The sequence below is a fragment of the Bombina bombina genome, chromosome 1 (genome assembly GCF_027579735.1).
Source record: "Bombina bombina isolate aBomBom1 chromosome 1, aBomBom1.pri, whole genome shotgun sequence".
Taxonomy (NCBI): Eukaryota; Metazoa; Chordata; class Amphibia; order Anura; family Bombinatoridae; genus Bombina; species Bombina bombina.
In genome coordinates, this window is record NC_069499.1 from 667,621,615 (window position 1) to 667,647,116 (window position 25,502).

General features: G+C 36.6%; 1 protein-coding gene across 1 annotated transcript in view; it reads right to left on the bottom strand.

Annotated features, from left to right (window-relative positions):
• Nucleotides 1–23,657: 23,657 nt before the first annotated feature.
• The window catches only part of RAB39B (RAB39B, member RAS oncogene family), a 39,651-nt gene continuing 37,806 nt past the window's right edge, over nt 23,658–25,502 (bottom strand). The window contains exon 2 of the mRNA XM_053691519.1: nt 23,658–24,835. Within this exon, the coding sequence (XP_053547494.1) occupies nt 24,409–24,835 (427 nt within the window). The 3' untranslated portion in view covers nt 23,658–24,408. The remainder of the gene's footprint in view (nt 24,836–25,502) is intronic.

Consider the following 25,502-nt stretch of genomic DNA (forward strand, 5'->3'; position numbering starts at 1 on the left):
CGATACAACTTTATTTTTAAGAAAAACACTGCTTGCCGTAGCTTGTCACCGCCCATACCGGAAATCCGGGTAGGAGAGGATTGTAGGAGGGCTTGCTGAAGCGGCAGACTGAAAGAGAACTGAGAACAGCTGTCTAAATAACCGCTAAATTCAAAACCTACATTTGACACTGAATTTTTTGCCTGCTTGATTGATAGAAACTCGATGCTGACTTGATTGAAAGAAACTTTCTGCTTGCTTGATTGATAGAGACTAGATGTCTGCAGTCTAACCTCAGCATTGATTACATCAGACTTTAACACATCAGACTCGAGTATTTCTTACTTTGTAAAAAGCAAAATACACATTTTAGGAATTGGATACCCAGACCACTAAGTCTTAAAGTCTGAGTTCCCAACCCTGACTTGGCCAACGGTATTTGTAAAGACATGAACAGTGTGTGATGCTATTATCATTGCCTAATTTTTTATTCTCATATAACTTAATTTTAAGGATTGTTTTATTGATTTGGCTAAATTGTAATTTTCAGTGATTTTTTCAGTGAAGTTTTAGAGTAGACACCGGTGTCTTCAGATAGTGACTGATTGAATTTTTATAAATAGTGACTGAACTTTTATTTTCCATTGATTTCGATTATTATCCAATGTATTAATAAATTGTATTTTATTTCTTAAAAACTAACAGCTGCAGCAATTTGCTTTATTTACATATCTACATCATAGTATACTACTTTTTTTTCTTAATATTCAGAGAGCCTTGATTGGCGCCACTTCCAAACACTTTGTATTTTTTTGGATAATTATAATTTATATTGTAGCTATATTAGGATTTATTTTACAGGTAAGTATTTAGCTTTAAATAGGAATAATTTATTTAATAAGAGTTAATTTATTTAGTTAGAATAAAATTATATTTAACTTAGGGGGGTGTTAGGGTTAGGTTTAAAATTAGCTTTAGGGGTTAAAAAATTTATTAGAGTAGCGGTGAGCTCCGATCGGCAGATTAGGGGTTAATACTTGAAGTTAGGTGTCGGCGATGTTAGGGAGGGCAGATTAGGGGTTAATACTATTTATTATAGGGTTATTGAGGCGGGAGTGAGGCGGATTAGGGGTTAATAACTTTATTATAATAGCGGTGCGGTCCGCTCGGCAGATTAGGGGTTAATAAGTGTAGGCAGGTGGAGGCGACGTTGTGGGGGGCAGATTAGGGGTTAATAAATATAATATAGGGGTCGGCGGTGTTAGGGGCAGCAGATTAGGGGTACATAGCTATAATGTAGCTGGCGGCGGCATGCGGACGGCAGATTAGGGGTTAATAAGTGTAGGTAGCTGGCGGCGACGTTGTGGGGGCAGATTAGGGGTTAATAAATATAATATAGGGGTCGGCGGTGTTAGGGGCATCAGATCAGGGGTACATAGCTATAATGTAGCTGGCGGTCGGCAGATTAGGGGTTAAAAATTTTTAATAGAGTGGCGGCGATGTGGGGGGGACCTCGGTTTAGGGGTACATAGGTAGTTTATGGGTGTTAGTGTACTTTAGAGCACAGTAGTTAAGAGCTTTATAAACCGGCGTTAGCCCAGAAAGCTCTTAACTACTGACTTTTTTCTGCGGCTGGAGTTTTGTCGTTAGATTTCTAACGCTCACTTCAGCCACGACTCTAAATACCGGAGTTAGAAAGATCCCATTGAAAAGATAGGATACGCAATTGACGTAAGGGGATCTGCGGTATGGAAAAGTCGCGGCTGAAAAGTGAGCGTTAGACCCTTTAATGACTGACTCCAAATACCGGCGGTAGCCTAAAACCAGCGTTAGGAGCCTCTAACGCTGGTTTTCACGGCTACCGCCAAACTCTAAATCTAGGCCTTAGTTATCACTTATTATATATATACAATAACTTTTATTATCACTGGCACTCAGGGCCGCCACTAGAAATTTTGGGGCCCCTGACTTAACCATTGATCAGGGCCCCCCCCCCCCTCCTTTGACATGTGCAATTTTTGACCAAGTGATTAAAACGTATATGCACTTTAATCTTAAGTGTCTATTTAAACTTGGAAATCTTGTAAAGGTAGTAACATACAGGGAGTGCAGAATTATTAGGCAAGTTGTATTTTTGAGGATTAATTTTATTATTGAACAACAACCATGTTCTCAGTTTGTTTTTAGTTATAGCTATTTTAGGGGGATATCTGTGTGTGCAGGTGACTATTACTGTGCATAATTATTAGGCAACTTAACAAAAAACAAATATATACCCATTTCAATTATTTATTTTTACCAGTGAAACCAATATAACATCTCAACATTCACAAATATACATTTCTGACATTCAAAAACAAAACAAAAACAAATCAGTGACCAATATAGCCACCTTTCTTTGCAAGGACACTCAAAAGCCTGCCATCCATGGATTCTGTCAGTGTTTTGATCTGTTCACCATCAACATTGCGTGCAGCAGCAACCACAGCCTCCCAGACACTGTTCAGAGAGGTGTACTGTTTTCCCTCCTTGTAAATCTCACATTTGATGATGGACCACAGGTTCTCAATGGGGTTCAGATCAGGTGAACAAGGAGGCCATGTCATTAGATTTTCTTTTTTTATACCCTTTCTTGCCAGCCACGCTGTGGAGTACTTGGACGCGTGTGATGGAGCATTGTCCTGCATGAAAATCATGTTTTTCTTGAAAGATGCAGACTTCTTCCTGTACCACTGTTTGAAGAAGGTGTCTTCCAGAAACTGGCAGTAGGACTGGGAGTTGAGCTTGACTCCATCCTCAACCCGAAAAGGCCCCACAAGCTCATCTTTGATGATACCAGCCCAAACCAGTACTCCACCTCCACCTTGCTGGCGTCTGAGTTGGACTGGAGCTCTCTGCCCTTTACCAATCCAGCCACGGGCCCATCCATCTGGCCCATCAAGACTCACTCTCATTTCATCAGTCCATAAAACCTTAGAAAAATCAGTCTTGAGATATTTCTTGGCCCAGTCTTGACGTTTCAGCTTGTGTGTCTTGTTCAGTGGTGGTCGTCTTTCAGCCTTTCTTACCTTGGCCATGTCTCTGAGTATTGCACACCTTGTGCTTTTGGGCACTCCAGTGATGTTGCAGCTCTGAAATATGGCCAAACTGGTGGCAAGTGGCATCTTGGCAGCTGCACGCTTGACTTTTCTCAGTTCATGGGCAGTTATTTAGCGCCTTGGTTTTTCCACACGCTTCTTGCGACCCTGTTGACTATTTTGAATGAAACGCTTGATTGTTCGATGATCACGCTTCAGAAGCTTTGCAATTTTAAGAGTGCTGCATCCCTCTGAAGATATCTCACTATTTTTGACTTTTCTGAGCCTGTCAAGTCCTTCTTTTGACCCATTTTGCCAAAGGAAAGGAAGTTGCCTAATAATTATGCACACCTGATATAGGGTGTTGATGGTCATTAGACCACACCCCTTCTCATTACAGAGATGCACATCACCTAATATGCTTAATTGGTAGTAGGCTTTCGAGCCTATACAGCTTGGAGTAAGACAACATGCATAAAGAGGATGATGTGGTCAAAATACTCATTTGCCTAATAATTCTGCACTCCCTGTACACTGAAATACACACTCACACATAAGGATTCACATATAGACACTCTAGCAGACATGCAAAGAAACTCAGACACAGACAACTAAACAGACACTCAGCACTTTTTTACATTGACCTGACAAGTAATGAGGTAAACTACAGTTTTGTAAAAAAAGGAGATTTAGAAAACAAAATATGGAGTTCTGATTATCTTTTTGTAAAGGAAGATGCCAAATAAATGATGACAACAGCATGCAGTGGCTGAAAGGAAGGGCCCTGAACTGCCTAAACAATGATTTAAAGGTTAAATAGTAGATTAGTGACTTCCGGAAAGGTCTCATTAGTCTCAAAGTCTGTAGAAAGATGGGAATAATCAGTAGTAAGGTCAAAATGCCCTAAAAAGGAACAGACAATGGACACACACACACACACACAAACTCAAACTTGCACATACACCCAAGGAAACACCAACAGAGACAGCCTCAGAAAACACACAGACATACACACACACACACAGACACCCACAGAAAACACACAAAGACATACACACACAGAGAGACAACCACATAAAACACAGAAAGACATACATACACACACCCTGACTGAGACATCCACAGAAAACACACAAAGACATACACACACCCTCACAGAGACACCCACAGAAAATACACACCCTCACAGAGACATCCACAGAAAACACAGACATACATACACACACACACACCCTCACAGAGACATCCACAGAAAACACAGACATACACGCCCACCCTCACAGAGGCATTCAGAGAAAATACACAAAGACAAACACATGCCCACCCTCACAGAGACACCCATAGAAAAAGCTCAAAGACATATGCACACACCCTCACAGACATCCACAGAAAATGCACAAAGACATACACACCCACCCTCACAGAGAGACCCACAGAAAAAAATACATACACACTCATAGAGACACAAACCAAAGCACAAAGACATAAACACAGACACCCACAGAAACACTCACAGGAGGAAACATGCATGTGCATTGCATCCCCTAAATCCACAGTGTGTGACATGCATGATAATTAAGAAATTAAGAGATCACTTTTTAAAGAATCATATTTGTAAATGTGCGAACAAAAATAATTCTGTGAATTCAAAATTGTACATTAATGAGCTGGGTAGATGGCTAGATGAAGAAAAGTACTTTTAGAAGGTTGACATATGTTTGTCTGATATTTTCCCCATTTTCCCCAACCAAGAGTACCACTTCAAATATAGTGTACAAATGTTCCCATCTGTCAGCTGTACTTGTGGATTTTGAAAATGCTGTACTCTATATGGTCTTGGTGGAACCATAAGCTGTGGTTAAATGCAGGATTTAAGCTTGTTGGTATGCATTTCAAAATTAAGTCAGCTGTAGTGTAAACTGAACAGTTTTAAGTTAACCTGTCTCATTTCAAACACTGAGCAATCTTAGTCTGAGAGTATAACATGTTATGCAGATGTAAAAATCTTAGATAAAATGCCTCCTTGTATCAGGAAAGTCCTTACATAAAGGGGCAGTAAACTGGAATGTAATATATATCATTTGTGTATTGAGGAGGAAACATTTCTGCATGGTTTTAAATATAGAATTTCTACAGCATTGTCAAATAATCATAAATACACTGCTGCTAAAAAAATGTGTTTTTATGGACCCCTGGCCCCACCATACAACTACTACCACACTGAAGTTACAATCTTAAATTGCACAAAGAAATAAAAAACATTTGCTAAGTAATTCCTACCTCCTCTGCAAATGAAAGGGATCTGCCGTCTGACTCAGGCACACACTGTACAAAGTGCCAAGTCTGTCTCACACTGTGCATAGTGGTTTAGTGCACACTCAGAAATCCTCTCAAATGCTAATACTTTACTCTTTGTAATAACATTGCCCATGCTCAATTAGCACTCTGCTGTAGTACCCACTGGTGGCTGCAAAAATTAAAAAAAAATAAAAAAATGTTTTTTATTCTTGCTTCATGGGGCCCCCCTAGCCCATTGGGCCCCTGACAGGAGTCACCCCTGTCACCCCCTGATGGCGGCCCTGCTGGCACTTGAGACTTATCTCATTTATTATAGCTATATGTTTCTGTTAACATTCAATCAAATGCACACGCTCATATACCATTAGACAGGAACTCATCATATTTCACAGTGTACACAATAGATTGAGGATTGTTATAATAATGTATATATTATCTCTTTATTTCATATTTCACAGTTATAGTTAACATTATACAAGATGTATTTAATTTCCTGACAACAAAATAGTGTATGTGTAAGGAATTTGACATCACCGCTATTGGTAGCGGCTGACAACCCCCATTTTCCAGGTTTTTTCCTTGTCATAGGGGCACGTCCCTGGTACATGCTGCAGCCCAATTTATTTAATGTAATTGGCAAGAGTCCATGAGCTAGTGACATATGGGATATACAATCCTATCAGGAGGGGCAAATACACCCCCTCACCACACCCACAATTCAGTTTTACAAACTTTGCCTCCTATGGGGGTGGTGAAGTAAGTTTGTGCTTGATTTTTTTGTTTTTCTACTATGATAAGTGCTTCTAAGTATTCTGAAGCCCAGTTCTTCTCAGAGTACAGTGTATGTCAGAGGGATGTGAAGAGAGTATCGCCTATTGATTTTTATGGTTTCTCTTGCGGAAAATCTTTTCAAGGGTTCTCTGTTATCGGCGTAGGGATTAATCTCCTACCTCCCTTTTCAGATCAACGATATACAGGGAGTGCAGAATTATTAGGCAAATGAGTATTTTGACCACATCATCCTCTTTATGCATGTTGTCTTACTCCAAGCTGTATAGGCTCGAAAGCCTACTGCCAATTAAGCATATTAGGTGATGTGCATCTCTGTAATGAGAAGGGGTGTGGTCTAATGACATCAACACCCTATATCAGGTGTGCATAATTATTAGGCAACTTCCTTTCCTTTGGCAAAATGGGTCAAAAGAAGGACTTGACAGGCTCAGAAAAGTCAAAAATAGTGAGATATCTTGCAGAGGGATGCAGCACTCTTAAAATTGCAAAGCTTCTGAAGCGTGATCATCGAACAATCAAGCGTGCAGCTGCCAAGATGCCACTTGCCACCAGTTTGGCCATATTTCAGAGCTGCAACATCACTGGAGTGCCCAAAAGCACAAGGTGTGCAATACTCAGAGACATGGCCAAGGTAAGAAAGGCTGAAAGACGACCACCACTGAACAAGACACACAAGCTGAAACGTCAAGACTGGGCCAAGAAATATCTCAAGACTGAGTTTTCTAAGGTTTTATGGATTGATGAAATGAGAGTGAGTCTTGATGGGCCAGATGGATGGGCCCGTGGCTGGATTGGTAAAGGGCAGAGAGCTCCAGTCCAACTCAGACGCCAGCAAGGTGGAGGTGGAGTACTGGTTTGGGCTGGTATCATCAAAGATGAGCTTGTGGGGCCTTTTCGGGTTGAGGATGGAGTCAAGCTCAACTCCCAGTCCTACTGCCAGTTTCTGGAAGACACCTTCTTCAAGCAGTGGTACAGGAAGAAGTCTGCATCCTTCAAGAAAAACATGATTTTCATGCAGGACAATGCTCCATCACACGCGTCCAAGTACTCCACAGCGTGGCTGGCAAGAAAGGGTATAAAAGAAGAAAATCTAATGACATGGCCTCCTTGTTCACCTGATCTGAACCCCATTGAGAACCTGTGGTCCATCATCAAATGTGAGATTTACAAGGAGGGAAAACAGTACACCTCTCTGAACAGTGTCTGGGAGGCTGTGGTTGCTGCTGCACGCAATGTTGATGGTGAACAGATCAAAACACTGACAGAATCCATGGATGGCAGGCTTTTGAGTGTCCTTGCAAAGAAAGGTGGCTATATTGGTCACTGATTTGTTTTTGTTTTGTTTTTGAATGTCAGAAATGTATATTTGTGAATGTTGAGATGTTATATTGGTTTCACTGGTAAAAATAAATAATTGAAATGGGTATATATTTGTTTTTTGTTAAGTTGCCTAATAATTATGCACAGTAATAGTCACCTGCACACACAGATAGCCCCCTAAAATAGCTATAACTAAAAACAAACTAAAAACTACTTCCAAAACTATTCAGCTTTGATATTAATGAGTTTTTTGGGTTCATTGAGAACATGGTTGTTGTTCAATAATAAAATTAATCCTCAAAAATACAACTTGCCTAATAATTCTGCACTCCCTGTACTCTTAAATACCATTACCTCTGCTGATAGTTTTATGTGGATAGGTGTTTTTCAGTAAGTATGTATCATTATTTAAGACACTCTCAGCTATGGTTGGTGCTTTATGTATTTATATATAAAGTTCTAAATATATGTGTTTACTTTTATTTGCCATGAGTCAGGTCTATGTATATTTCCCTTTGCAGTCTAGCAGTTTCAGTATGGGAATCATGTTTTAGGAAGTTATTTTTTTAATATTTTCTTACCTGGGGTTTAGTCTTTTTTCCAATTTGACTTGTTTTTTTAACAATTTGGGGGCAAATTTAGGCTTGCGAGGGCGCAAAATGCTGTTATTTATTGCGTCATTTTTGGCGCAATAATTTTTTGGCGCGAATGTGCGTCTATGGTCTATGATGACGCAAGTTTGTCATTTCCTGCGTCTTAGTTGAAGCCAGGTTGTTTGGCCCGAAGTTATGTCTGATGTATGATGCAAGTTGTGTCATTTCCGGATGTTTGTTGGCGGCAAATTTTTTTTTTATACTTCCTTTTGTGTCGTGCGTCATACTTGGTGCCAAAATTTTTATTTTTATTTTACCCCACTTGCTATATGCTCCTTGCCTTCTTTATGCTCAGAGGGCATTTGCATTTTTCCCATTCCTGAAACTGCTATATGAGGAAATAAGATATTTTTTTGTTTAAATGTTATTTTTTCTTTTTACATTTTACAAGATGTCTGTTAGGTCTGAAATCGCCGGGGTACCACTTCATAATCTTCATTATAATAATCAGTATGTTACACTTAGCACTGGAATTGAGTATTTCACATTCAAGGCCTTGGAGAACAAGAATCAGACATGCACACACGATGGAATCTAAGTCTGCTCTGTTTTGTTCTTAGCTGAATTCTATATTACAAATCACATACATGTAACGACACAGAGGGTCTTCATACACGCCCCCTATTACAAATGAGGTAATACAACTTGACAGACACAAAGTCCTTTGTATAAGACTGGACACATTCATCCTTAAACAACAAGATAACATAAAAATGTGAAAATGCTCTTAGCTGCATGGTTACCTTAGTAATGAGATAAAGATGTTACTCCCCAATGAACAGATGTAATATATCAAAATACACAAAAAAACTAACAGTTCAATGTTTGTACAACAGTTCATAATTAGTTCATCATGGATTCTTAGATACAAGATGGCGGCATTTTGGTTATATATTCTAACAATGTCTCAATCTGATCCTGTCTCAGAAGCTGCTGTAGGAACCCTGTTGCTTGAACACAGTTCTACCAAAGCTAAGTGTATCTGTTGTAAGCTAGTTGAGATTATATCTCCGGCTGTAGTATGTAACAGTTGTCATGATAAGCTTTTGCATGCAGAAAATGTTTCTATTAGTACTAGTACAGTATCTGTTGTTCCTTCAACATCTAATGTACATGATATCCCTGTTGATATGAAAAATGATATTGTTGATGCGATACAGAAGGCTATGTCTGCTATTCCGCCTTCTAATAAACGTAAAAGGTCTTTTAAAACTTCTCATGATACTGATGAATATTGTAATGACTGACAACATACTGATATATCCACTTCTGATGAGGATCTCTCTGACTCAGAAGATCCTGCTTCAGACATTGATATTGATAAATCAACGTATCTTTTTAAGATTGAGTATATTCGTTCTTTGTTGCAAGAAGTATTGATTACTTTGGATATTGAGGAGTCTGGTCCTCTTGATAACACATCCAGTAAATGTTTAAATTCTGTTTATAAACCTCCTGAGATTTTTCCTGTTCCTGATGCTATTTCTGATGTGATTGCTAAGGAATGGTCTAAGCCTGATAATTCATTTGTTCCTTCTTCTAGGTTTGCCAGTGACTAATTTAGAGTTTTGGGGAAAAGTCCCTAAGGTTGATGAGGCTATTTCTATTCTTGCCAAGCGTACGACTATTCCTATGGAAGATAGTACTTCCTTTAAGGATCATTTAGTTAGGAAAATTGAATCTTATCTTTGGAAAGCTTATTTACATTCTGGCTATATTCTCAAGACTGCCATTTCTATGGCTGACGTTGAGTCTGCATCGACTTTTTGGTTGGATAGCTTAGCACAACAGGAAAAAGTCTCTGATTTGTCTAGCATTGTTTGCTTCAATATTCTAATCATTTTCTCTGTGATGCTATTTTTGATATCATTAAGATTGATGTTAAAAATCAAAAAATCAAATATGTCTGGCTATTTTAGCTAGAAGAGCATTATGCCTCAAATCATAAAATGCTGACATGGTATCTAAATCCAGGTTACTATATCTATTATTCCAGGGTAATAATTTGTTTTGTTCTCAGTTGGATTCTATTATTTCCTCTATTACTGGGGGGGAAGGTTTCTTTTGCCCCAGGATAAAAATCTAAGGGTAAAACTAGAGCTTCTAATCGGTTTCATTCCTTTTGTCAGAATAGAGAACAGAAAACCACTCCTTCCCCTAAGGACTCTGGCTCCAATAGGAAGCCATATTTGAGTTGGAATAAATTCAAGCCTTTAAAGAAACCAAAGCCAGCCCCCAAAACTGCATGAAGGTGCGGCCCTCAATCCAGTTCTACTGGTGGGGGGGCAGATTGAAATTATTTTAAGATGTTTGAGCAGGTTCCATTCAGAATCATTGGATTGAGAATATTGTCTCTCAAGCGTATTGAATAGGTTTCAGAATAAGACCTCCTGGAACATTGTCCCGAAGAAGGAAAACTTATTCAGACCAGTACTGGATCTGAAATTTTTTAATAGTTTTGTAAGGGTCCCAACATTTAAGATGGTGACTATAAAGACTATTCTGCCTTTTGTTCAGCAAGGTCATTACATGTCCACAATAGACTTAAAGGATGCATATCTTCATATTCTGATTCATCCAGACCACTATCGGTTTCTGAGATTCTCTTTTCTAGACAAGCATTACCAATTTGTCGCTCTTCCATTTGGCCTAGCGACAGTTTCAAGAATCTTTTCCTAGGTTCTAGGTGCCCTTCTATCTGTAATCAGAAGGCAGGGTATTGCGGTGTTTCCTTATTTGGACGATATCTTGGTACTGGCTCAATCATTTAATTTAGCAGAATCTCACACAAATCAAAGTGTGTTGTTTCTTCAAAAACATGGTTGGAGGATCACTTTACCAAAGAGTTTCTTGACTCCTCAGACAAGGGTCACCTTTTTAAGTTTCCAGATAGATTCAGTGCCAATGACTCTATCTTTAACAGACAAGAGACGAATAAAATTGGTTTCTACCTGTCAAAACCTTCAGTCTCGCTCATTCCCTTCAGTGGCTATGTGCATGGAAGTTTTAGGTCTCATGACTGCAGCATCGGATGGGATTCCCTTTGCTCATTTTCATATGAGACCTCTTCAGCTTTGCATGCTGAATCAATGGTGCAGGGATTATACTCGGATTTCACAATTGATAATCTTAAATCCCAACACTCAACTCTCTCTGACTTGGTGGTTAAACCATCACCTTATTGTTCAAGGGGCCTCCTTTGTTTGTCCTTCCTGGACTGTGATTTCAACAGATGCAAGTCTCACAGGTTGGGGAGCTGTCTGTGGGTCTCTGGCAGCACAAGGGTTTTGGAATCCTCAAGAGGCGAGGTTACCAATCGATATTTTAGAACTCCATGCTATTTGCAGGGCTCTTCAGGCTTGGCCTCTACTAAAGAGAGAATCATTCATTCATTTTCAGACAGACAATATCACTACTGTGGCATATTTCAATCATCAGGGTGGGACTCGCATTCCTTTAGCAATGAAATACGTATCTCAAATACTTTCTTGGGCAGAATTCAACTCCTGTCTAATTTCTAAATACATATCCCGGGTGTAGACAATTGGGAAGTGGATTATCTCAGTCGTCAGACTTTACATCAAGGGGAGTGGTCTCTCAATCCAGATGTATTTTGTCAGATTGTACAGATGTGGGGTCTTCCAGAAATAGATCTTATGGCATCCCATCTAAACAAGAAACTTCCCAGGTATCTTTCCAGGTATCCTCAGGCTCAAACTTCCCAGGAAACTTCCCAGGGATCCTCAGGCAGAGATGGTAGATGCGTTAGCAGTTCCTTGGCCCTACCAACCTGCTTACATCTTTCCGCCTCTAGTTCTTCTTCCAAGGATGATCTCCAAGATCATAATGGAACAATTGCATGTGTTTCTGATAGCACCAGCATGGCCTCACAGATTTTGGTTTGTGGATCTTGTCCGGATGTCAAGTTGCCAACCTTGGCCACTTCCTTTAAGACCAGACCTTCTGTCTCAAGGGCCATTTTTCCATCAGGATCTCAAATGGCTAAATTTGAAGGTATGGATATTGAACGCTTAGTGCTTTGTCATAGAGGTTTCTCTGACTCAGTGATAAATACTATGCTACAGGCTGGTAAGTCTGTTTCAAGGAAAATTTATTATTGGGTTTAGAAAACCTATATTTCATGGTGTTCTCATAAATTCTGATGGCATTCTTTTAGAATTCCTAGAATTTAAAACTTTTTTCAGGATGGTTTGGATAAACGTTTTTCTGCAAGTACTTTGAAGGGACAAATCTCTGCTCTTTCTGTTTTATTTCATTGAAAGATTGTTAAGCTTCCTGATATTCACTGTTTTGTTCAGGCTTTGGTTCGTATCAAAAAGGCAGAGAAACAAAAGCCCAATGGCACAGCTGAGAGTACAATAGGGAATATAGTTATCAGCAATAATCCGAAGGGGTAATAGAATACAATTATAACCCTTCAAATGTGGTAATAGCAAATAATATTGTAGTTAGGTGCTCTGTACGAAATTTATGAACAAAAAAAGGAAGTATAAACCTCCAATGGATTGTACACCTGAATAGCACTCTAATTCCCTATATCAAATGAAATGAAGACAGAGTACTATGTGACGGGTGACACTGGGTAAAATAAAATATAACTTTTATTGGGACTAATTAAAATCAATGGTAAGACAATACATTTAAAACTACAAGAACTGTGTTAACTTAAATCCTGGACAGGAGTCTGCAAGTTAATAAATGAAATAAAACCCCAATATGGGCAGGTGAAATGTGCATGAGGTATATCACAATACTGTGTTACTCCTTTTTCGTAGTATAGAATCTAACTACAGGTGTTTTATAAGTAGGTCTGTCTTAATAATATCCTACTGATTTAAGTATTTCTACTTGATAGATACAATAGTATCAGAGTTGTGTTCTTAGAACCACACAGACAAACTGTTACTAATCTGTGGTTATTTGCACTGCAACACTAAATTGCTTAACCGTTGCAAAAATATTAAATTACTTAGCCATTATTCAAGGATTTATTAAAGGACCCACTGATAATAATTGATTAGAAAAACCAGTATTAATCATAAGTATATGATAGAATTAACGTCATATATAATCTTAGTGGGATACCAATATCACCTACAAACTAGTACTTTTTGGCAAGTAATTAAGGCAATAGTGTAGTTACTGTGACTAGATTTTGGTTGTGTGTAATTCAACAATATTAACACAAGCAGCTCCATTCATGGCAAAGCAAATTGCAGTATTAATATAATTGATACAAATATCCTATTATATGTACATGGTATACCACATTATACCATAAATCACTCTAAATCAGTAGGATATTATTAAGACAGACCTACTTATAAAACACCTGTAGTTAGATTCTATACAACGAAAAAGGAGTAACACAGTATTGTGATATACGTAATGCACATTTCACCTGCCCATATTGGGGTTTTATTTCATTTATTAACTTGCAGACTCCTGTCCAGGATTTAAGTTAACACAGTTCTTGTAGTTTTAATTGTATTGTCTTACCATTGATTTTAATTAGTCCCAATAAAAGTTATATTTTATTTTACCCAGTGTCACCCGTCACATAGTAGTCTGTCTTCATTTAATTTGATATAGGGAATTAGAGTGCTATTCAGGTGTACAATCCATTGGAGGTTTATACCTCCTTTTTTTGGTTCGTATCAAGCCTGTTATTAAATCAATCTCTCCTCCTTCGAGTCTTAATTTGGTTTTGAAGGCTTTGCAAGCTACTCCTTTTGAGCCTATACATTCTTTGGATATTAAACTACTTTCTTGGAAAGTGTTGTTCCTTTTGGCTATCTCTTCAGCTAGAAGAGTTTCTGAATTGTCTGCTCTCTCTTGTGAGTCTCCTTTTCTGATTTTCCATCAGGATAAGGTTGTTTTGCGGACTTCTTTTCTAACAACATTAGTAGGGAAATTGTTGTTCCTTCCTTGTTTCCTAATCCGAAGAATACTCTTGAAACATCTTTACATTCTTTGGTGTAAGAGCTTTGAAATATTATGTCAAAGATACTAAAGATTTCAGGAAGACTTCTAGTCTATTTGTTGTTATTTCTGGTCCAAGGAAAGGTCAGAAAGCCTCTGCCATTTCTTTGGCATCTTGGTTAAAGCTTTTGATTCACAAGGCTTATTTGGAGGCGGGACAATCTCTGCCTCAGAGAATTACAGCTCATTCTACTAGATCAGTCACCACTTCTTGGGCTTTTAAGAATGAAGCTTCGGTTGATCAGATTTGCAAAGCAGCAACTTGGTCTTCTTTGCATACATTTACAAAATTCTACCATTTTGATGTATTTGCTTCTTCTGAAGCAGTCTTTGGTAGAAAAGTTCTTCAGACAGCTGTCTCAGTTTGATTCTTTTGCTTATGATTTAAGTTTTTTCTTGTAATTTATGTGAAATTTATGAGAAAGACTTATTTTTTTGTGTGGATTTAATTTTTTCAGCGGAAATAGCTGTTTTTATTTTATCCCGCCCTTTCTAGTGACTCTTCTGTGGTCTTCCACATCTTGGATATTTCTATCCCATATGTCACTAGCTCATGGACTCTTGCCAATTACATGAAAGAAAACATAATTTATGTAAGAACTTACCTGCTAAATTAATTTCTTTCATATTGGCAAGAGTCCATGAGGCCCACCCTTTTTATAGTGGTTATGATTTTTGTATAAAAGCACAATTATATTTCCAGTTCCTCTTTTTGTATGCTTTTTTACTCCTTATTTTATCACCCCAGTACTTGGCTATTCGTTAAACTGAATTGTGGGTGTGGTGAGGGGCGTATTTATAGGCATTTTGAGGTTTGGGAAACTTTGCCCCTCCTGATAGGATTGTATATCCAATACGTCACTAGCTCAATATGAAAGAAATTAATTTATCAGGTAAGTTCTTACATAATGAAAAAAAAAATAAAGAGGGGAACCTAACCTATAATGTCACTAATATACATATATATAGTATAGATGCCGATAATGATGCTTAGTATAACTTGCAGGGTCATGTGTCCAAAAAGTATTACAGTCAATTGTGTAGTTAGCAGCACCCCGCAATACTGGAGTATAATATGCAGACCAATTCAAGTAAAGTTGACCAGTAAGTATAGGTATAGCACTCCTGAGCAAGTATCGCTCATTGACACCCCCAGTCCCCGGTACTTTAAATAACAGATGCAAAATATATATAGTATTCCAAAGACAGGTAAATAAAGAACACGAACAGTCTCCGAGTATTCAGAGTCACTTTCACTCACCAGCTGCCATCTTACACCGGGAACCAACCCGTCCACTAGACGCGGAAAAGAGAATTGTCTCCGGCAGCCTGGGAGTCTCACACGTACGCTTTGCCGGGTCCCAGCCCGTCCACCATTTGCGGAGCGAACGCTGTCTGTGTTCCTGTCTTGGGCGTGTCTCACCGCTCCTCCCCGATTGGTCCTTGTGGGGAGTCGAGCCTCTGACGTAATAGTGCGGTAGGGTCGGAGAAACAGATTCCGCAATCCAATGTGGAAAATCCTGTCAATCTGTGGTAAAGTGTACCGGGTATAGGGGAACTTGTATGTCCATATAACTGGATGCTATACCATTAACCAGCTTCTTTCTTTTTTCCTTTGTCTTTTTAAACTCTGGTCCGCTCCTCCAGCCGGCAAAAGCAGCCAGGTGCCCGGTAGTGGCCAAAGGAAAGTCCAAGCACAAAAAAGGAGAAATTTTACCAGGCACCTTGTGTAGTTAAAAGTGATAAACTTTATTCAGTCAAATTAAAACATATTGAGAGAGGGGATACACCATCCCTGAAATTGCATAGACTAACATGTTTCGGCACAAAACGCCGTAATCAGGGATGGTGTATCCCCTCTCTCAATATGTTTTAATTTGACTGAATAAAGTTTATCACTTTTAACTACACAAGGTGCCTGGTAAAATTTCTCCTTTTTTGTGCTTGGAAGTTCTTACATAAATTATGTTTTTCCACACACCCCTAATGATGTGCATTATACACGCCCTTTATGACGTATGCGTCACACCCTTAGTGACGCATACAGTGTAAACACACGAGCAAGTCTTTCATTTGGATCTCATAGTAAAGAATATCCTAACATACACATTATCATATTTTCATTGGCTGGGTTTCTTATAATAGGAATCATTTAGGGATCATACTGGGTTTATCATTTTACGATTTATGTACTATATATATATATATATATATATATATATATATATATATATGCTGAGTGCCATTGGTGAGTACAAGGGGGGGGGGAGATAGGGATCGATATATATACTATATATGGGTCTCTCTTGTAATAATGTATGAATTTATTTGTGTGCACAAGACATATAGTGTCTTATAATGATTGTTACACCATTGGAATTGGTTTTATTACCATAGACCATCTACACAGAAAGTGTTTTACGTTTAGACGGATAAAGTTAATGTTAATCTTAAAATTATCAAATCTTTATATGTTAGTGGATAGATATCAATCAATTGTTTTGCCACTTTGTAAACACACATGGGTCAGTGAATGATTGTCAATTACTTGCACCTGTACAGACAGGTAATGGGTTGCGTCTGTTCAAGGGTTGGCATTGGATATTAGATATTTAAAAGCCAGAGCTTCCAGTTTGAAAACAGATGCCTGATGAAACAGTTAGCACAGCTGAGAAACGCGTTGCAATCTGCTGTTGCATTGTTTTTATACACTTTGGGTGAATGTACACACCCTTAGTTTTTTATTCTGTTTTTAATTAAAAATATACTGCACCTTTTGGAAGCCTAAGCTTGTATTTGTTCTTTCTGATACCTGGATACCTGATTTTCTACATCCTTACCAAGGATCAGTTTTCTGGGACACTGAGAGTTCCCAGACTGCGCCACTTAGCACAATTGGTGCTGCTCTCCTTGTGAGTATTATTACAACATTAGACACACCTGATATCTGTTACAACTACAGTACCATACTAGGAGGCACCCTCTTTTTGTGATTTTTCTTCACAGATGCCTGGATTCATTTTATACTTCTGAGAAGAGCAGCCGTGACCACACACTGAGGATTCTATCATCTGGGATTACACCTACCATTATCATAGTCCATCCGGACATTTGAACTGTCTTGCATCCATCTATATGGACTCAGATAACTTTGATGCTACATATTTGTTGTTTTACATTTGTGTATATGCGATTATAGCTATAAGTATTTATAACAACACACCATTGTACTATTGCGCAACCTAGAGATGGACACGTCAGTGTTACCAGCAGTTTTGCATCTTGTTTGTTTCTATTTACCTGTCAAAACAAAATATTTTTTAAATAGACAACCCAAAGTATTGGTCTAGGCCCATGTTGGTATATTACATGCCACCATTTCACCACTAAATGCGATCAAATAAAAAGAATGAACTTTTTCACAAACTTTGGTTTACTCACTGAAATTATTTATATACTGCTTGTGCAATCATAGCACAAATAGTTGTAAAAGCTTCTCTGGGATGCTCTTTGTTCCAGTGTTAATTTCGTTGGCTAAAACTAGACTAAAATGAAAATAAAACTAAAAAAATTCTGATGACTAACATATGACTAAAACAAAAATGTCATTTTATTCAAAAGACTATGACTAAAACTAGATCAAAATTTGCTGTCAAAATTAACACTTTATGCAAGGTGTTATAATCAATCCATATCTAATTACTACTCTTTTGTAAAATTTAAGAAAAATGGTTTTATTTAATTTTAAGCTAAATAAAGACGTTATATACCACAACAGTTAAATCTGTTAAATCTGTATTGCATGTTCAAACCTTAATACCATAAATAAAAGCAGGTTAATAAACCTTTACTCCAGGCGTATATAATGAGTTTGGAAGTTCTAGTGCAGTGCTAATTTTCCAAAAATGTTTCGAATCTTTGAACAATAAATTGATTCTTCCTATAGAAACAAGTATAATCCATGAGTATGGGTTTAAAAGGACACTGAACCCAAATGTTTTCTTTCATGATTCTAATTTACTCCTATTATCAATTTTTCTTCGTTCTCTTGATATCTTTATTTTAAAAGCAGGAATTTAAATCTTAGCAGCCAGACCATTTTAGGTTTAGCACCATGGATAGCGCTTGCTTATTGGAGGCTTACATTTACCCACCAATTGCGAAGCATAACCCAGGTTCTCAACCAAAAATGGGCCTGCTCCTATGCATCACATTCCTGCTTTTTAAATAAAGATAGCAAGAGAACGGAGAAAAAATGATAATAGGAGTAAATTAGAAAGTTGCTTAAAATTGCATCTCTTTAAGTTATGCTGTGCCTGTGCTAGCTGCAAAAACTTTTTGTTGTGTTGAGTTACTTGATACTTGTTTTAATTATTAACAGAGAACTGTTAAAGTTTTTATATTGGGTAATATGTGCAATGGCGTTACAGCCAATACAGTTTACATTTAGTTTTTTTTTATATTTTAAAGTTGCACTTCTGTTTGTTTATGAAATTTGGTTATATTTAATTTTAAGTTTAATAAAGACGTTATATATCACTACGGCTAAATCTGTGTCTGTATTGCATGTTTAAACCTTAATATCATAAATAATAACAGGTGTTATGTTTACTCCTGGAGTATATAATGAGTTTCGAAATTATAGAGAAATGCTTAAATAATGCATTACACTTTAACTAAACCCCTTAGATTTTAGTCGACTAGACTAAAACTAAAACAATTCAGATGATTAAAAAACGACTTAAACTAAAATGGTATTTTAGTCAAAAGACTAAAACTAAATCAAAATTTAGTTCAGAAATAGCAGACATGCATGGCTTTGACATTGTTTCTTGGTAATGAGAAGGTGGCTAACTGCAGTTGCACACCACACTTCTATTATTCCTGGCAGTGAAGGGGTTAATCAGGTAGCTTGTAAGGTCAATTTTAGCTTTAGTGTAGAGATTACCCTCCCACCTGACACCTCCCACCCCCTGATCCCTACCAGATCCCTCCCAAACAGCTCTCTTCCCTCCCTCACCCCCCACTGGTCACCCCCATCTTAGGTACTGGCAGACAGTCTGCCAAAATTAAGTTTTAAAGCAATATTATTTTAAATGAATTATTTTTATTTTATTTTATGCAGTGTAGGATCCCCCCTTACCCTTCAACCTCCCTGATCCCTCCCAAACAGCTCTCCACCCCCCCCTTAACTATGTCAGCCATCTTAGGTACTGTCAGCTGTCTGCCAGTACCAATAAAAGGTAATTATTATTATTATTTTTTCTGTAGTTTAGTGGTCCCCCACCTCTTACAATCATTAGTTAGGGACCCCCAACACTGCCACCTTTTTTCCATATCGTAGCGCTACTTCCCTCCCTCTCCCTTCATTTTTTTCCTCTTCCCTCCCTTCCATACCTCCCGCCGGCACCAGTAGAGGATCATTACAGACGGTGACACACACACACTTAAATACTCTGCCATGTGTAGAACATAGGGATGTAAAATATTTACAGTAAATATATAGTTAAAACCGTTATTAAAAATTTATATTGCATGAATATTTTTTCATATTTTTATCTACTTAACTGCAATGCACTTATATATATATATTTATGTCTATATATGTGTTTATATGTGTATATATGTCTGTAAATGGTGTTATTATGAGTCCAACTGTACTTTGTAATGTATTTTTGATGTTTTTTGTGACACTTTTTTGTTTTGCAAAACAGTTAACCAGAGCTCTGAGGACGCGCTAACCCAATGAGTGTTAACTTGAATTGCACTCAATACCCCTTATAGTTCACGCGTAACTGTTAGTGCTCCACTTGTAATTTTGTCCTATATTATTTAATTATCTACTAGGAAGTCTTTGAAAACCTTTGTTTTACTAATGGGTTAATTGTGAAGAAACAATAGCTCAGTTATCCTGGAACTTAAACAACCGTGCAAAATGCAAAAATCTGTCAGCTAGACAGTGACAAATACAGGTCAAATTATTTTTAAAACGCCAGAGCTGTAGAATTTGAAAAATTCATAAATCCTGAAAAAATGTGTTTGAAATGCATTTCCTTATAGATTTCTTTACTAATGTTGAACTGTTGCAAATTATAGGTATCTTCTTATTAGATAGGACTCAATTTGAAAAACACCTCAAGGGTCAAACATATCAGTTTGCACAGGACCTCTGATGTATTAGTGTAATGGGTAATATTACTTTTGTTTCCTTCTTGAATATTTTTAGAACGCAGATTTAGGATTTAAAGTTTTGGTTCCAATTAAGGAAAATTTGTTATTCCAGCTAAATTCTGTATTTCATGTGACTTTGTTATCTTTAGCCTTCAATTTAAAAAAATTGTAAATGATAATATTTGATCCTTTTCCCTTCAAGAAGTGTCAATTTAATGCAATGTAGTTCTTGTAATTGTAACCTTGTTCTAATTTAATAAAGTGAAAAAAAATAACACGGACATCTTACAAGTTTTTCATTTCACATATTAACATATTTTTCTAGATACAAGCATGTTTTTCATTCACATACAGCTAGATAGCATAAGTTTCACATTTACAGTGCATAACAGAAAGCAAGGAAGTGTACATTTTTATTTTTATTTTGGAGATCCTAAGAAAAGTAAACTCAAACATGCAGATTTGAACATGTTATCTATTTGAAATGGATTCATTCTGCTATCGCTGTATTATATAAGATCGTCCTTAAATTCTCTGTTATCAGCATAAAAAAATCCTAATAATTTATATGCAGTAAATTCTTAAATAGCGAATAATTTAGTCTAATGTCTAGAATTTTAACAAACAATGTATTATTTTAAATGAACTTTTTTTTTAAATAGTTAATAAAACAAATATATAGGCTGAAACAGTTCTATATTTAGCCAGCTATTTAAACCTCTAGAAAAGACCAGATCAAATTGGATAAAATGGAATTTCATTTTTTTTTAAACAATCTATTTTATTTGGAAATAAAACATTTTCACCAGACAGATTACTAATCCTTTTCTAGCCATAATCTGCTGTTTATCAACATGAAAGTATTTACCATCTGCTAACATCTTTGATAGTTTAACCTTGAGCTACAAAAGGGACCTGGAATTTATTGTCACAATGTTGTGTCTCACAAAAAAATTTTTTTTTTCAAATCCCTACACTTAAAAATGATTTCAGTGTTTTTCAATCCCTACTTTTAACTGAAACCAGCCCAGACATTAATAATAATACAAAGTAAAAGTAAATACACTCATAACTAACAATAAAAAAAAACCTTCACTAAAATATTGGTGTTCCATGTTAAAAATCTGTTTAAATTCCAAGGTTCTAATTTATAGCTTTCATCACATGTAACTGCAAAGTGGCACCTTTAGAACAAATTCTTCACTGAATAAATGAAAAATTAGCAATGGTTTATTAATTTACAGTCACTTTTTTGACAGTTAATCTTTATATTAAACATTTTTAAACTTCTGTTATCATTTCCCAAGGTGTTATTCTATTATCAAATCCATAATCTCATGCCCAGCTCCCCTCTAAAGAAATAAGGTGGTTTAACTTTTGTAGTGTAAAACATTTTTTTCTGCAAGGCATGTCTTACAAGGGCCTAGTTTCCATTGAGGTAATAAAGTTTGGAAACTGGTAGTAACTCAAAAAATCTCCATAGACTTTAATGGAGATAAAAAAAATTATCACGTTTCCACAATTTACCACCTCAATGGAAACTAGGCCAAGGTCAGATGTAAATTCAGAACCATGCAGTGCAGATGTAATACTAAGGCGTAATTTCCATTGAGGTGGTAAAGTTTGGAAACTGGTGGTAACATAAAAATTCTCCATAGACTTTAATGGAGATACATGTTTTTATCACTCGTTTCCCAACTAATGGAGACTAGGCCTAAGCCAGAACTCTGGAAAGAATTAGTGAAGTGTTCCAAAAGCCAAGCTGAGCCAGTAGAAATCATTTTGTGCTACATAACATTGAATATCTGAATTGCAATCTAGTTTTTTAATAACTTCTTACATTTTACTGAGCAGAAATAGTTTATCCTTTTGAATTCACTCATCCTTTTACTTTAATAATGTAAAAAAATGTACATATTGTGAATTCTGGGACTGTCTGTTTGCTGTTGCTCAGCAGGGCTGGCTGTGCACAGCAATGAAAAGCCGTAGTCTTATTGATATGATTATAAACAGATTTCTAGAGCAATTTACTGTGGCAGAACTACATACAATGGGTACATACACTTGGGCTTTCTTCTTTTAGGTTTATTTGGTGCACTGATATGTCCTAAAGCCATATTTATATAAATAAAACAGATCAAGTATCTGCAATTTGCATTTCACCCCTTAGACAAGGGCATTTAATTTTTGTATACCAAATGCCGTTTTTTATCACCAAGAAAGAATGCTCTAACCCTACTCTGTTAAAATAATATATGCAAAAACATAGATTTGTACAGATACACTGCCAAATTAATCATTACTGACAATTTTTAGGGGATGTTGCCCAGTAAGAACCCTTATGATAATTAACAGATTTCTGTTCTATACCTCAATGTCTTACAAGTGTACGTGTCCTACAGATCATCTCATGAAAAGGTGGTTTACAACTAGCAGTAACTCAAAGACAGGGCTTGCTACCCTTTACATTTCATATAAATATATTTTCTTACTGTACTATGTGTAATATGTTGGGGCTTTATAAATTAAAGAAAATAAATGAATGGTAACAAAATAATGTTGTTTTTTAAACAAAATCTGTATATGCACATATTTTTTTTCTTTAAATATGTTTATTTAAAAAAATCTGAATTGATAGTAGATAGTAGATATCATCAGTGAAGATATGGGCCGGAGAATAAAAAGAAGTAATGGAAATGGCTTATTCCGATTTCATTTTGGTAACCACTGGTATATAGATATGACAGACTATTATTTTACAGCGGTCTTCTGTGTATTACCGGCCTCTAGTCTCAGTTGTGTTTAGACTACAATTTCTATTCACTGGTATTAGGGAATGTCACTGTTGTAAGCCTCTAAATAAAGCTGGAACCATTAAATGCTCGGCGTTATGTTTTATATTTTTAGTGATCATTTAAGATTTTGTGAAAGAAGTCCGTTTTGGATCCTATAGACAATTTATCAACTATTTATCAGCATGAGGATGACATACATGAATTTTAACTTAAAATTGTAAATGGGGAGAAAATACTTTTTTCTAACATCAATTGTATTTTTCTTCAAGATCTATATAAATATGGTAGCAGCTCCATAATAAAGGCAAGTCTGTTCTTTGTATATCTGCTTGGTTTCTATTTGTTAGTACAAGTTTACAGTCGTTCACAATTAAATATTGATTTAACATTATTTGATACAAAGGCAACATGGAATTTTAAGTAAAGAAAGAAAGTTGAAAGGGCCATTCATTAACTACTAGAATGAAACATCAATTGATTCCTCTTTTTTTTCTGTGTTCAAGAAATGTATCATTTGATTTTGTTTTGTATTGCCACAGAAGCAAGGTTGTTTTAGTCTATTGCTTATTTTAGTTGTTCCCCCACCACAGAATAGTGCAATATGACATTATACCTTATTTGGTCTTATACCCCGTTTCTACTGATATAAAAAAGGAAAAACTTAGAACAAAATGGCTATATAATTTTGACATTTTCAAAATAGTCCCACCGCTGCCACTGGCCTATCATGCAGTGTTTCCAACTGCCCTTTTGGTATATTATTGTTTTAGTCAATAGCACTATATCCTCAGATTTTTTTTGTGTCTGTGATTAGTTTCTAACCAAGAAAACGGGTCAAACATTATGAGTGTGTTTGAAAATAAGGCCATCAATTTTGTTTTTTTGCCATAGCAATTACACACTTAAGAAATAGAGGCCTGGTTTTTCCACATTAAACAAAGGGTCTGCTTTTGTATAGAACTATATATAATTACCATTATACTGTGGTATTACCTCACTGTATTTAACTACTGACATTAAACTACACAGATCAAATTAATTGGGAATGGGTTTAAACCCTTTGTTTTTGTTGACTTATGACTCCCAACTCCTAAAACATAAACATGCACACTTGGCCTTGCTGGAAATGTAAAGACTTCCAGCATTTTTAAAATGTGTTTTCTCAGTGAGTTTTTGAAAATGACTCATTCTTTGTCCGCTCTTTCTTCTATCTGTGATGAGCCCAGCACTTATATGCTATCTTTCACCACATACATTTGTTACAACAGTGTTATGTTAAAAAAGTTCATAATAGTGGTCTGAGAATTAATGTGTAAATGATTAGCATAGGCACCGCCTCTCCGATTTAATGACTTCCTCTGAAGAGTGCACTACATTTGGGACAAACCCACTTTTTACCCCTTCCCATCCTTCTTGGATATTTATCTCTCCCTTTCTAACCAGCTCATATATATCACGAGTCAGATCTGTGAAGGCTTTCTCTACATTGATGGCGTCCCGAGCTGAGGTTTCAATATATCTCATGCCATAGGCAGCAGCCAGTTTTTCAGCCTCATGTCTTGTCACCTGGCGTTGGGTGTCAAGGTCGCATTTATGACCCACTAGCACAAAGACTATCTGATATGGCTGCACGTGCGCCTTTGCTTCTTCTAGCCACTCGTGAACATTTTGAAAGGAGCGACGGTTGGTGATATCAAAAAGTAGAAGCCCTCCAACTGAATTTCTGTAATAGGCACGTGTGATGGACCTGAAAATGAGAAAATAAGATGTTTCATCATCTGCAATATGAATAATTGTAAAATATACAAATAAATCAACAATAATTGTGCCAGATGCAAAAAGTTGTAAATAAATATAGATAAACAAGTGTTAAAGGGATAGTAAACCACAAACTTTTCTTGTATGATTCAGATAGAACATACAATTTTAAACAACTTTCCAATTTAATTCTATTATCAAATGTTCTTCATTCTCTTGTTATCCATTGCTGAAGGGACAGCATTGCACTACTGACAGGAAGCTGAAAATATCTATTCAGCCAATCATAAGAGACAAATGTGTGCAGGCACCAATTAGCAGCAGCTCCCACTAGTGTAGGATATGTGCGTATTCATTTTTTAACAAAGGATACTAAGAGAACGAAGCACATTTGAAAATAGAAGTGAATTTAAAAGTGTCTTAAAATGACATGCTCTATCTGAATCATGCAAGTTTAATTTTGACTTTCCTATCCCTTTAATTAGAAACTCAACAAAAAGAAACTCCAACCTATTGATTTTGGTAATGCAAAACAAATCATAGAAGCTGGAAGGCATGACTTCCAATTCTTTTTGTATCTTTGTATATGTTATGTCTAATTTCACCTCTGTAATATACAATGTTTTGCAGCTCAGAAGTTATATTACTTCATGTTA